Genomic DNA, 12571 nt, shown 5'->3' with positions numbered 1-12571 from the left:
CCCCCCCCCCCCCCCCCCCCCACCTGAGAGCTGCACAGCAATAATCAAGCTGCTGCACTGTGATTCACAGTGTGAGAAGGAGACTTGCACAACAGCCATATTCCCATTTCTCACAGTAATTCATATAAAACAGATAACCGCCCATATCTGCTGCAGTTTCAGGGTTCAGGCTCTGAGAGCAGCGGAGTGTCGGAGGGGCCAAAGCATCATTTAGTGTCCACTGATGTCTGTGACTGCACACACACACACACACACACACACACACACAAACACACACACACACAGTCCCTCTGAGATGGCAAACTTGACCTATTTTCCTCGACAGGAGTTTATATGATTTAATAGCTGTGATGAGCTATGTAGCTATGTAGCCTATATGCAGGCATATAATGTAAATCAAAATAAGAACATGGAGGAAAAAAAAAAAAAACTAATCATGCAGATTAATAACATAAACACACATATGTTCATATCGTGTGTCGCAAACTACGGAAATAAATGCGTTAATGTACAATAAAAGCAACAAGGACAGTTGATGAAGAAATGACAGCTTTAAAAAAGGAGGTCAGTGTAGTTTTTTTTTTTTTTTTTTTTTTATATCATTTGTTGTAGTCGTGTCCGGATCCACTGCAGCAGCATCAAGCTCACCCAGCTGACACCGAGCGACTGTTTGCGGATGATCTCATGGAAACACAGTCAGTATCCGGAGTTTTGCACGGCTTACCGCCGCAGCTCAAACTATTAACCTACTGTATGGAAACCCTACCTTCGGATAGCTCCAGATCCAACTCCGCCAGCTGGTCCCTGACCTCTTTAGGCAGAGCCGACAGATCAACGCGGCGATCGGCCATCGTTGGAGGCACAGCAGCCTGCGGGATGTTTGCGATATTTCGGATGACGGCAAGTACAGTTCAGCATGAAGCTAAGAACACAAAATCAAGTGGTGGTGTTTACTCCATCTTCGCGACTCCCCGTCACCGCCATGACTGTGGAGATGAACAACTCGCCAGAGGAGTCAAGTCACATGACAGGACGGTGGCTGAAAAGCAGACTCTCTGCTCCCTCTGCTGTTGTGTTTCTACAGCTGCATTCCTCCAGATCTCTCACCTGCCTCCCCCTCCCCTCGGGTGGAAACTATAGTCCCAGTCTGTAGTCCCAGTCTGTAGTCCCTAGTCTGTGCCTCTCATGAATCACCATAAACGACCGGAAAACAGAGCTAACGTTTGTCAGTTTTTTGATTGTCTGAAACATAACCTCAGTGTGGATGTTGACAAATCCCTGAACTATTGACTATTGTTATAATTTTTGGCACTGAAATTCCAGTGAGAATCAATTTGTTTTCATTTTCAATAAGAAAATGGCTGCAAGGTCACTGGGACCCTATCTTACACCGTAAACGGAGTATCACTAATGTAGGCTATATACTACTGGGAGGCTATAATGATGTTAGGGTACATTGCAGGCTATTATTCTACATAAAACGTATTTCCATATAAAATAACGTTAATATTTTCCTGTGTTTCCTGTGTGAAAATGAACAAGAATATTTGGTGACTGGATTAAAAGTAGACCTTTCTCCCTGTATTGATTTCGAGGTAGGAAAAACAGTTGTTCATAGAATAACATTATGGATGGCTCTGTTATGTTCAAGTGACAGTGAGCCGGTGTGAGCAATACTCTGAAATCTGCTAAATGGAACTCAGCCATCATTGAAGCATTATAATACCCGTACTTTTTTTACTGTGACAAGTCAAAATGTTGCATGCAGTTTGCATTATCACACACACACACACACAGTTAGAAAACCCTTACAACTGCATGTGTGGATAGCAGGCCAGATTCTTCTTAGAGGATGGAGGAATGAAGGGCCTTCTACCAGGAGTGGGCTTGTGAGATGACTCGAGTGGCAGCGTTTAAAAAAAAAAAAAAAAAGTTATAGAAACGGTTTGCAGAATTGAATGTCCACACTAGAAAATGGGGGAAGGACTTAAGCTTTCTGGAGGCCTCTAAGAAGCGTATACTAAATGTGTATTGTTTGATCACATAGACATGTTTATTTGGTTTGCAGTTTGTTGTCTATTTTGGTATTATTTTACTGTCTTGCTTATTATGGTTATTTAATATTTTCTTCAGACAGCATGTGTACAATGTTTTTTTTTTTTTAGAGCTTTTCTGCAGGAAACAGCTGCCGGCTTAGGCCAAATGACACCATGAGAGCGGTGAGATGGAATCAGTTAACAGTTAAGTTGTGGACGTCAAACTAAAACAATGAGCAGGAAGACGCTACACCTAAAACACTTCACCAAGCTGAGTGAAAGTGCAGAGTTAGTGATAAAAGACGTTATCACAATAAGTAAGAAAATCATATGATACAATTTTTTGTATGAAAAGAAACTAATTTTAGCAGCTTGAAGCCTTTTGGATTCAGGACAGTAGATGTTGTTAAACAACTGTTTTTTTCGGATTTTATTTTTTCAGAAAAAGCGGAAAATACGCAAGAGGCACAAACTGGGGATAAACATGCTGATGAGCATTTCTTTTTTATTAATTTATTTTTTTATTTGCCCGAGACAACTTATTCATTAGTTGAGACTATACACAAGTATTTTTCCCATCCTAAAGCCTGAGTATTTGACAAACTCTCACCATACAGATATCAAAGACATTTTTTTTCATGTGGTTCAACTTGTGTTGAACACATAAAAACATCTAAGCTCTTAAACAAAATAAAAAAGGGACAAACTAATTGTGTGATGGAACAAAATAGCTCGACATGTCCACAGGAAGAAAAAAAAACGTTAAAACAATGAAGTTCTTTGAAGAGAAAAAAAAAAAAAATAAGTAAGGAAAAAACATGATAGCTGTACAGTAGGGTATAAAATAATATGAAGCAGCTTGCACAACTAGTGAAGTTTACTTCATGATACAAGACAGTTTTTCAAATGTAGGAAAGCACCCAGGACTAGAACATCTGTAATTCTCCACAGATGTGCACTAACAAACATTCATTCAAGAATACTCATGTAGACATTTCTCACTCACCTCATAACTTTAGCTTTCAACCGTAATGGACCAAACCCCTCTCAGTGGCTGGGCTACACACAACAAATAAATGCAAGAACGTTGATATTCAATAGAAAAATATATTGCACTACTCTCTTTTCCTCAACTGAAAAGCCAGGGTAAATGATTTAAAATCTATTATATGTGATTATCATTTAAAGGCCTTCCAAAGCTAACTATTTCAAAAGTGTTACATTAGGACTGAGGATGGAATCCTTCCATAACAAGGACCGTTTTTGCATCAGTAATTTGATGTTTTAAAACAGATGAAAAGAAGATCAATAAACAGTGATATTATGATGAAGCATAAACACACAGTGGTAATCTTCAGCCTTGAGTCATCCATGCAGTCAAAAAGGTTTGATACATACACAACTCATGTCAAGACATCCATCCTAAATAGGTTAAAACGGATCGTAAAAAGTCAGGCACACTCTCACAGGGTAAACTGTGTACACATTTGGTTTGTTATGCACTCGGCTGACTAAACCGTCATGTGTATTAACGGACAATTAACTCAAAAAGGAAACACAGACTGGGAATTAAAAGGACAGGCTAAAATAAACACCAAAGGAGCATAAAAGAAAAACTTTCCAGGCTGTCATTTCCTGAAATCAGCCAGCCAATCTCTCACCGTACTTTCACTGCATCAGCAAACATTATGTCGACGACCAGTATCAGGCATAAAAATCTCTTCATAGAAATGAAAAATACAAGTAAAAATGTCAGCCTGGAAAGCAACCAACCGGTATCACAGCCAATGTGTGGGACTGAAGTTGGACTAAAGCTGCATTTTGTAAGATGAATGAAAATAAACATTTTAACATTAAAAAGTTCTCATTCATACTGAAAATTCCAATCTAAAACCTTTTCCATCTGTCACGACTGAACAAGAAATGAGCCCAAACCCGGCAGAGTGAACGTCCGGTGTGTTATTCATATTTATATACAGAGAGTGACAAAGCGTCTCTTAACAGGGAGCCTGCTGGGACTGAAGGGTAGACGTCTTTGTGTGATTATCATTGGCTGTGAGAGGACGAGAACATCTTAGTCTGGGGTGGGGTTTAAGGGCGGGTCCCTCTTTTTAAACACTTTGCACCAGTCTGGCCACCGCTCGAGTTTATACTGGCTACCTGCGTCAGCACATCATCTTGGGGCGGAGTCCGACTGTGACTGCATCGCCATGACGACCCCTCCCGGCTGGCCCGATCCCATGGCGGCCAAGACAGACATTGCCACCGCCTCCGCAGCGCGAACGCTCAGCCCGTTGATGGTGGCCCCTGGACTGGAGGCCGAGGCGGGTGGGGATGGCCCGTGCTGGATAACTGCAGCTGGGGAGCCGATGGGTTCACTGGAAGTATCCCTGGAGGTTTCCTCTCCTCCTGCAGCTAGAGACAGAGAAAGAAACATTCACCCTTAAGAGAGGTGAGCGAGTAAAAAGAATGCATTAGATGGATGAGGTGATAGATGGATCCTGACAAAAGTGGTGATACAGTGTGGGAAGCTCATTGGTAAGCTCCATGGTTACCTAAGAAAGCTGCCTTCTTTTGCATAACAGTGACCGGGCAGTCTTTGTGGGCAAGGAGGAGCTGCTTCAGCTGAGCCACCTCGTTCCTCAGTAGGCTTACTTCATTCTGATGGCAACACAAAACACACAGCACCCAAATCATTCCCAGCATGACCACTGTGTGTTCATGTTCCAATAACAGATACAACCGTGGAGTGACGGGGAAATGGCCGACTCACCGTCAAAGACACATTCATGTTGGCAAGATCATCTGCCTTCTTCTCTAACGAGTTTACCCAGAGCTTTCGTTTTTGCCTGCAGCGGGAGGCAGCGGCCCGGTTTCTCTCCAGGAAGCGCTCCCTCCTCTCGTCAGGGTCCATCTCTGAAGCTCGCCGCCGCCTGCCTCCGGTTGGCTGAGCAGGGGACACCTGGGAAATGAGTAGGTGGAGGCAGTGCAGTGAATACTTACCATTAATTAGGTTACATGCATCCCCTAAGTTTGGCACATGTTGATTTTCCCCAAAGGAACAAGAATTAAACAATGAAGTAGGGGGGTGCAAATATAAATAAAATATTGATTCACATTTATGAATCGATTCAAGCTCTACCGATTTTTTCGTTTTGTAGTGGCGTTTATACTGTCACATGGGAAAAGTAACTACATGTACAAACTCTGAATCTTTTTTTTTTTTTGAGAATCAAATTGAATTATGACATTTTCTGAATCGTGCACCCCAACAATGGAGCAAACACCGTTTTAAATAAGTGCATCCGTGGCAGTTGTAGTTTTACGAACAAAGATAAACCATGTAGGGGTTGAAAGGTGAGCTTTCATTTAGAAGTAACACATCATCGTCTATAGCGCTGTGGCCCGGCGGGGGAAACGGGGACATAGCCTACTGGGGGGAGTTTTTTGGCAGGTTTATCTGTTATCTTGGATATTTATGCAGAGAATGACAAATTTCTTTACTTCTGCAACATAAACTGCCTCTCTGCTGTCCATCTACAATGTTTGATCAATATGTTCCAAATACTTATTTAGGCTAAGGGGGTGAGACAGATTTCAGGAGTATTCTTTCAGGTACCCATGTCATTGTATACATTCATGACAATAAAAAGTTCCCTGGACACTGTAGGTCTTTATGCAGCATGTGTATTACCTGTGGTTGGGCAGGTGATGGTGCATCAGAGTGTTGAGTGGGTTGTTGGCCGTGTTCCTGTCGCTGGGGGACAGCAGGGATGGATCCTGCCCCCCCTCCAGCCCCATCTTGTGATCCTGGGCCCTGGTGACTTAGAGATGCCCTCAGCCGCTGCAAAGACACACAGACGACACTTCATGTAGGTGTTTTGACTTTAAACTCACTAAAAATGTGCTGTGTTGCATGCGATGAAATTTGCATCACTATTTTGCAAATCAAGTTATTTTAGAAATGTAAAAAATGAGTTTATATAAATAAACAATGTTTTTCAATGCCAGCAGACTACAAAATTAAGCAAATATGGATAACCATCTCACCATCTTGGTCTCAGAGTGCAGACTATACCCAGACGGGGAGGACGAGCCACTGCTGGCCCCGCCAACTGGAGGTCCTGGAATGCCAGGGATGTTAGGCACAGAGTTCACTGGCCTTGCAAGCTTCACATTACAACAAATAGCAAGAGCGAGACAGAGACAAACAGAATATGGTAAATATAAAGAAAACTCATTAAGAAAGAAGTGTCATTTGTTATAGATTTGTTCCAAGTTTTGAAAATGACTTACAGATATAACTGAGGTCATCTGCACCGGACTGGGCAGGAGAGGGACTGTCTGCCCATTGGGGAGGTGCCTCACCAGCGGATACGCGCTTGTTGGAGAGCTGTTGACAAAATCAGATACTTGTTAATGGCTACTCCTTTATTCTACACCTATTGACAAAATGCAGATTGAGAGTAAGGTTCACAAATGATTTTTATTTGTTTTCAATTTCAATTGATTTTATTTTATTTTTAATATCACCAGCTACCCAGGAGCCCAGTGATGGGCATGACCTTATTTGGACAGTGGGGCTCAAAACTTTGGGCACCCCAGGTAAACATTTGTATTAATGTGCTTAAAGCCAAGAAAAGATTGGAAAAAATCTCCAAAAGGCATCAAATGACAGATTAGACATCCGTATAATATGTCACAAAAAGTTAGATTTTATTTCCAGCATTTACACTTTCAAAATGACAGAAAACAAAAAAAATAGCGTCTGCAAAAGTTTGTGCACCCTTCAGAGTTGATACCTTGTACTGCCCCCTTTGGCAAGTATCACAGCTTGGAAACACTTCTTGTAGCCAGCAAAGAGTCTTTCAATTCTTGTTTGAGGTATCTTCGCCCATTCTTCCTTCCAAAAATCTTCCAGTTCTTTGAGATTTCTGGGCTGTCTGTCACACACTGCTCTTTTAAGGTCTATCCAAAGATTTTCAATTATGTTGAGGTCAGGAGATTGTGAAGGCCATGGCAAAACCTTCAGTTTACGCCTCTTGATGTAATCCAACGTGAATTTTGCGGTGTGTTTAGGATCATTATGCATTTGTAGAAGCCACCCTCTCTTTAACTTAAGCTTTTTCCCAGATGGCATCAAGCTGATTGTTGGGGCAAGGTCAGATGAGTCTGGGCATTTAAAACCTTGAGATTGACATCACCTGGTCTTTCCAGACAATGATTGAGAACAATCCTTGACGCTGTCAGGTCTCAGCTTTCCAAAGGGGGCGGTGCATGCTATAAACTCTGCAGGGTCCCCAAACTTTTGCAGGCGCCATTTTCTTGTTTTCTGTTATTTCGAAAGTGTAAATGATGGAAATAAAATCAAACTTTTTGTGACATATTATACGAATGTCTAACCTGTCATTTGATGCTTTTTGGAGAATTTTCCATCTTTTCTTGGCTTCTTTATGTAATATTAATAAAAAATGTTTACCTGGGGTGCCCAAACTTTTGAGCCCCACTGTAGCTTGCGGTATACCACATCTAAAACTTTTTGACAATAAGAAAACCAATTACCTCATAGCCAATGAATCTTTCCACTTATTAAGAGCTTCATTTTCCCCACATTACACTTTTCTGGAACTATTTCACTTTTAAGATGGTTAACAAAAAGCGCCCCAGGCCTAAAGAAAGAACACACTGTACTTTACCCAAGCTGTCTGTTGGAGGGCGGGGCTTGCGTGATGACAGATGTTGGAGACGGCAGAGTTGGGTGTAGTGCATCATTGCTCAGGTGAAGGGGAAGAGAACCCGGACGCACGATAGTTGGAGTGGGGGCTGAGCTTGGCGCAGGCTTTGTCATAATCTCCTGTCGACAAATCAAACAGTACCATATATTTTCCATAAATAATGCATTCTGTCTGCTTAAAAAAGGGAACCTATAATTGAGGTTTAAGTGGCAAATCTTAATCAAGTCTTGCAAGGCACACACACAGATTGTGGCAATGTGTTGTACCTTGCCTCTCACCCTTGAGTCTCCGCTGTTGTCTGACATGCTGGAGGAGGAATCTGGACTTCCGGGAGAGGAAGAATCCACTTGTAAAGTACCCTCATCCTCATTTTTTACTTCTGACGGTGTTTGTAAAGGTGCAGCCTGAGCAGAGAGCATAAGATGAATATACTCTTTCAGATCATCTAAAATAATAAATTGGTAAATTTTTTTTTTTATCCGATGAACGGAGGAAACCAACAGTTTGCCATTCATGTAACGTGTGCATTCATTATTTTTCTCACTGGATGTGTTGTCCTCTGGTCGACTTCGTGTGCTTTGGAAAACTCCTGTTCAAAGGAGCTGGCAAGCTCATTAAATAGCCCAACCTCCTCACAGTTCTTCAGAAAACGTGTGGGTGTAGGAGTCTGGTCTGCAAAAAAATAAATAAAAGAGCATATAAAATTAACCAAGAGGTCAGCAAAACTGAATTGTCTCCTTCCCAACAACCATCACTGCAGTGTACTGTATATCAATACAGGCCTTTAGAGCACTACATTGATTACTCTTTAGTTCTGCTTAATTTAACACATGCTAATGTAAATGGTAATGTTTACCTGCAATGATAACAGAGTCTGTCCTGGCGGGACCAAATTTTAAGGTCATTTCATGCTTGTGTTTGTGGACCGACAGATGGTCTTCATTCGTGAATCTCTGCAAAACAACAACAAAGCAAAAGTAAGGCAGCGCCAACTCCCTCTCTATTTGCTAAGCCTTTTTGTTAGAAAAGGTAGACATTCACTCACACACGATCTACTTTGTTTTCTTCATTTGATTTATAGTTCCAATATCAACTGACAAAGACAAGGAACTGTACTTAGCATTGGATAAATGGGCTATCAAATGGCAACTAAGATAATTACTGAATGATGTACAAATAACTTGTTTTATTTTAAATGTACATTGTCAATGTTAACATGATGAAAATCAAATGAGCCCTTATTGATACGAGCAAGTTAAAAACCCAATGTATATGTGTTGTTAACCTTGTCAACTCTCCATTCTAGAGTACTGACCTGATAGGCCAGTCTGAACTGGAGAGGTGGGCTCTCATGCTATATGTGTGAGTGGAATGAGAGAGAATGGACTGGTTATTGAAGAGCAGCACCAGAACTGTTTTGAGCAGAGTAAAGAGGGTTTCCCTTTGTGTTTTTTGGAAGATTAATAAAAGTCCGCCTATTTCTCCAAACCTGTCAGTGTGATGTTTTGTCTTCCTCGTGTTTTCTCTTAGCTACCCTGCACCTCACCTTACAACAGCAGATAAAAAAATTAAGCATTAATTTAAAGAATATAAGTGTAGTGTCTGTGTTTCTGACAAATAATTCTTCAAAATAACAGATGAGGTGGAACAAACATCACCTCCTTTCTGTGAAGATGGTCCACAGTAAGGTAGGGCTTGATAATAATTAGCTAAATTGCGGTGACCCCATGTAACATGCAATGATTTGTTTCAGATATCTGGGCTGCATGACCAAAGGTGTCAAATGTAGAGAAAGTGAAAGTGGACGTTATAGAGGTATGCATATAAAATATCACGTTCAGAAACATACCTGCCCACATCCAGGGGCAGTGCATACAAAAGGTCGATCATCCCCCATCTCCGACAAATGTTCTGCAAAAGAGATATAGATAATAACAGCAACTTGTTATCGGTTGTTTTCATTTATGCATACGCAGGCATTCAAATTGAATGTTTCTGGCTTTAGACCATTGACAACGATTAACCAGAAGCAACTGGCTGACTAGAAAATACTCTAATGTCACTGTCTATTATTTCTGTCTTTTAGCTTGTGTTTTAACTTGCTAATGTATCAACCTGCAGCATCAGTTTATAACAAGACTACTACGCACCAGTTGTGAACTACAACCAGTTTAGCGCTGCTTATTGCATTTGCTCACCTGTCACCACGAAGGTAGAAAAACGTCCTAATGACAACTTGTTAGGACTGTTCCAAACAGGCCAAAAACGGTCGGCCCGTTTGGAACATCTGCTTTGCTCTCGGTCTGGGAAACTCGGGGACTAGCGCCCAACGGGAACGATGAGGCAGCAGAGCCAAAGCAAGCTACCATGGAACCTAGCTACCTCACAGTGTCATCACGGCATTGCTGGTTGGCTATCAACTGTCGAGGTCGTTCTATGCAGCTAGCTAGCATGATGACTTATGTTACGGACAGTGGACAGGTTAAGTACCAATTATTTGGCTAGATCTGAGTTTATGAGAGATGGGCCTTAAGCTAGCATAACCTTATTGCCAACCACGCCAATATATTTTGTTTTCGAAACCTGACAGTCGTGTCATTATAACGAACGTGAAAGCTAACACCATGGTAACTAATAACAGATAACGGATGACCGGATACGCCCCGCAAAGCGGACATTACAATATAGCTAGCTGCCAGTCACAACACAGCTATTTCAGCTAATGCTAACTGCTAATCGAAGCTTCGTTTCTTGTGTGTTCCGCCAATGGCTAACGTTAGCACGCTAATGCTTAAGAAAGCTGTGCTGACAAATCAACTTACGATCCTATGAAAAAAAAATCACGTTTCATGAAAATTGAATTGAATGTATATACTTCGCAAAAATATTACATTTTACGGTAGATGATCCGAAATGTGACTAAACTCACCCGACGTTGAAACAGCCTCTTGACTCCCCCCACCCTGCTCCTGGCAGTGCTGCTGTGCTGCTACTGCTACTGCACTGCCTGACCGTTGTTGTTGACACTCTGACACTTCCATTAGCAAAACACCGCGAGAGCTGAAACAGACCAAAATATTACGCAACAGAATCGACGTTGGGAGAAAAACGTGAACGTGATGCCGAATCTTATATTGTATTTTAACTTAATCTTTCCAAAGCCTTCGATTTTTGCGTTTATATACCACCTTTGTTTCATATCTATACAAATGTTATTCCGTTGTGTCGGTGTCACATATCACTGAAATCTCATGGACACACTCACAAATATGCCTACAACTGTTACATAATGTTAAGATTAATTCACATATTTATTTATAAAAAAATACAAATAAGTGTAAGACCGCAGTTCAAAAATAAATCTTTATTTTAGGCTCAGCAATAACAATTACTTAAACCAGTGTGTACTTGGTTAAAAATTGCAGTCCCATCTTTGATTTTGAGTTATAAGCAGGAATCTGATAGAAGACTTGACATTGCATCAACAAGCTAACAAAATAAAATAACAGACAATGGAAAAACAAGCATGCACGCACATATCAAGAGTGCCCAGCCCCCAAGCTACAATTGTAATAAACTGAGATTAACATTGGGCAAGATCTAGTGTCTCCAAGTGTCATAAACTGTTCATGTTGGATTTTGACAATCAACTAACCAGCCATGTTCAGTGTGAGAATCTGATGTGCTCACAATTCTTTCACTATATATATATACTGAAATGGATCACTGTTAAGGCACTGGAGGTTTGTTTGAGATAATAGTTCCATGTAGTCTTAAGCAAAAGCAAGCTTTCTTTCTCACACGTTTAAACAGACATTTATATAAACACACACACAAACATAAAATACACTGCAGTCAAGTCCCTACAGAAGACTCCAAACACTTATCTATTTTTATCCCCCTGATCCTGAAAACCTGGAATTCTTTATCTTTACTCATCTTTTGTTCATTTGCAAAACCCCAGACTATTTAGATGAAGTGAAAACAAAAAAAAGAAAACCCATTTAAGTTTAACTTGAGCATTTCTGTGCACCACATTTCCATTTCTGGATAGTGCATTTCAATTCACACCACTACAGGAACAGGCATGTTCTGCGGATTGTTAAGCATGAGTGGCTGATCGGTATCAATTCAGCTGTCTATGACCAAATATATTTTCTCAGATCAGTTTGCACACTAATAATCACAAACACTGAATACTATTAGAAGAAAAAGTATTTGTTATTTGAAAATAAACTAGTCTACAGCAGGAAAATACCCACGCTGAAGGAAAGCTACTACACATAGACATTTACAAAATCAAGCTCAAAAGTTTTACGCCAAATGGACCACATTCGTCTGAAGCCTTGTGTATCAAACCAGATAATGCAAGCAATCAATGTGTTTAGACACAGGCCATGTCAACCATCAACCATTACATTCCTATGGAGAGGCCACACATTTCTATTGTGAAAGAAAACCCTCAACCTGAGGTCCATCAGATAATCCAACACATTTTAGCATTTCACAAGCAGGCGCTAGTCACTAATTAAAAACAGCTTAATCTTCAACATCTACCATCCTACTTTAAAAATAAAATAAAAAAACTTCCCTGAAACTGAAATGACAGAACTATAGATATTAGAAGCCGAGGCAGAAACTGAAGTTAGCCATCAAACCCTGTAATCTTTCTTTGTGAGACAAACACCAGCATTATTGACGTCTGATCAACCTTGACAGACAGTCTTTCTGCTCCTGCTCACATCTTATATCTCAGCGACAGTAGGTAATTTGGCTGACAACTACTATTCTCATAAGTAT

The 12571-nt window shown here is 40.8% G+C and overlaps 2 protein-coding genes across 9 annotated transcripts in view; both read right to left on the bottom strand.

The window, feature by feature from the left end:
• Positions 1-1050, bottom strand: part of dip2bb (disco-interacting protein 2 homolog Bb) — a 46438-nt gene extending 45388 nt beyond the window's left edge. For 3 of the 5 annotated variants that reach the window (XM_034870579.1, XM_034870582.1, XM_034870581.1), the window contains exon 1: positions 767-1049. In XM_034870579.1, the coding sequence (XP_034726470.1) occupies positions 767-851 (85 nt within the window). In that variant the 5' untranslated portion in view covers positions 852-1049. Of the gene's footprint in view, positions 1-766 lie in introns of all 5 variants that reach the window. The other 2 variants (XM_034870580.1, XM_034870583.1) reach the window with 2 other exon arrangements.
• A 3063-nt stretch (positions 1051-4113) lies between these two features.
• On the bottom strand, positions 4114-10828 carry atf7b (activating transcription factor 7b). 4 transcript variants are annotated; one of them, XM_034870590.1, is made up of 13 exons: positions 10701-10828; positions 9621-9682; positions 9087-9125; positions 8628-8724; positions 8316-8443; positions 8038-8175; positions 7733-7890; positions 6333-6429; positions 6087-6206; positions 5731-5880; positions 4810-4998; positions 4592-4697; positions 4114-4478 (listed from the first exon to the last, which is right to left on the bottom strand). In XM_034870590.1, exons 1-13 carry the CDS (start codon positions 10810-10812, stop codon positions 4474-4476), a joined length of 1401 nt encoding a protein of 466 aa, XP_034726481.1. In that variant the 5' UTR covers positions 10813-10828; the 3' UTR covers positions 4114-4473. The 4 variants fall into 4 exon arrangements, with proteins under 4 accessions (XP_034726481.1, XP_034726478.1, XP_034726479.1 ...); XM_034870587.1 differs by having other exon boundaries at positions 4114-4451; XM_034870588.1 differs by having other exon boundaries at positions 4114-4451; positions 8050-8175.
• Positions 10829-12571: the final 1743 nt, after the last annotated feature.

Source organism: Etheostoma cragini, chromosome 4 (genome assembly GCF_013103735.1).
Source record: "Etheostoma cragini isolate CJK2018 chromosome 4, CSU_Ecrag_1.0, whole genome shotgun sequence".
Lineage (NCBI taxonomy): Eukaryota > Metazoa > Chordata > Actinopteri > Perciformes > Percidae > Etheostoma > Etheostoma cragini.
The sequence above is the reverse complement of the archived record's forward strand: the minus strand, read 5'-3'. Positions and strand labels throughout refer to the sequence as shown.

Bases quoted from the DNA above. Each gene is read 5' to 3' on its own strand.
- atf7b (XM_034870587.1), bottom strand. From the start codon at position 10,812: ATGGAAGTGTCAGAGTGTCAACAACAACGGTCAGGCAGTGCAGTAGCA. The intron at 9,683-10,700 runs GTGAGTTTAGTC...TCTCTTTTGCAG, and splicing joins AGAGGCTGTTTCAACGTCGG to AACATTTGTCGGAGATGGGG. The intron at 6,207-6,332 runs GTAAGTCATTTT...TGTAATGTGAAG, and splicing joins AGATGACCTCAGTTATATCT to CTTGCAAGGCCAGTGAACTC.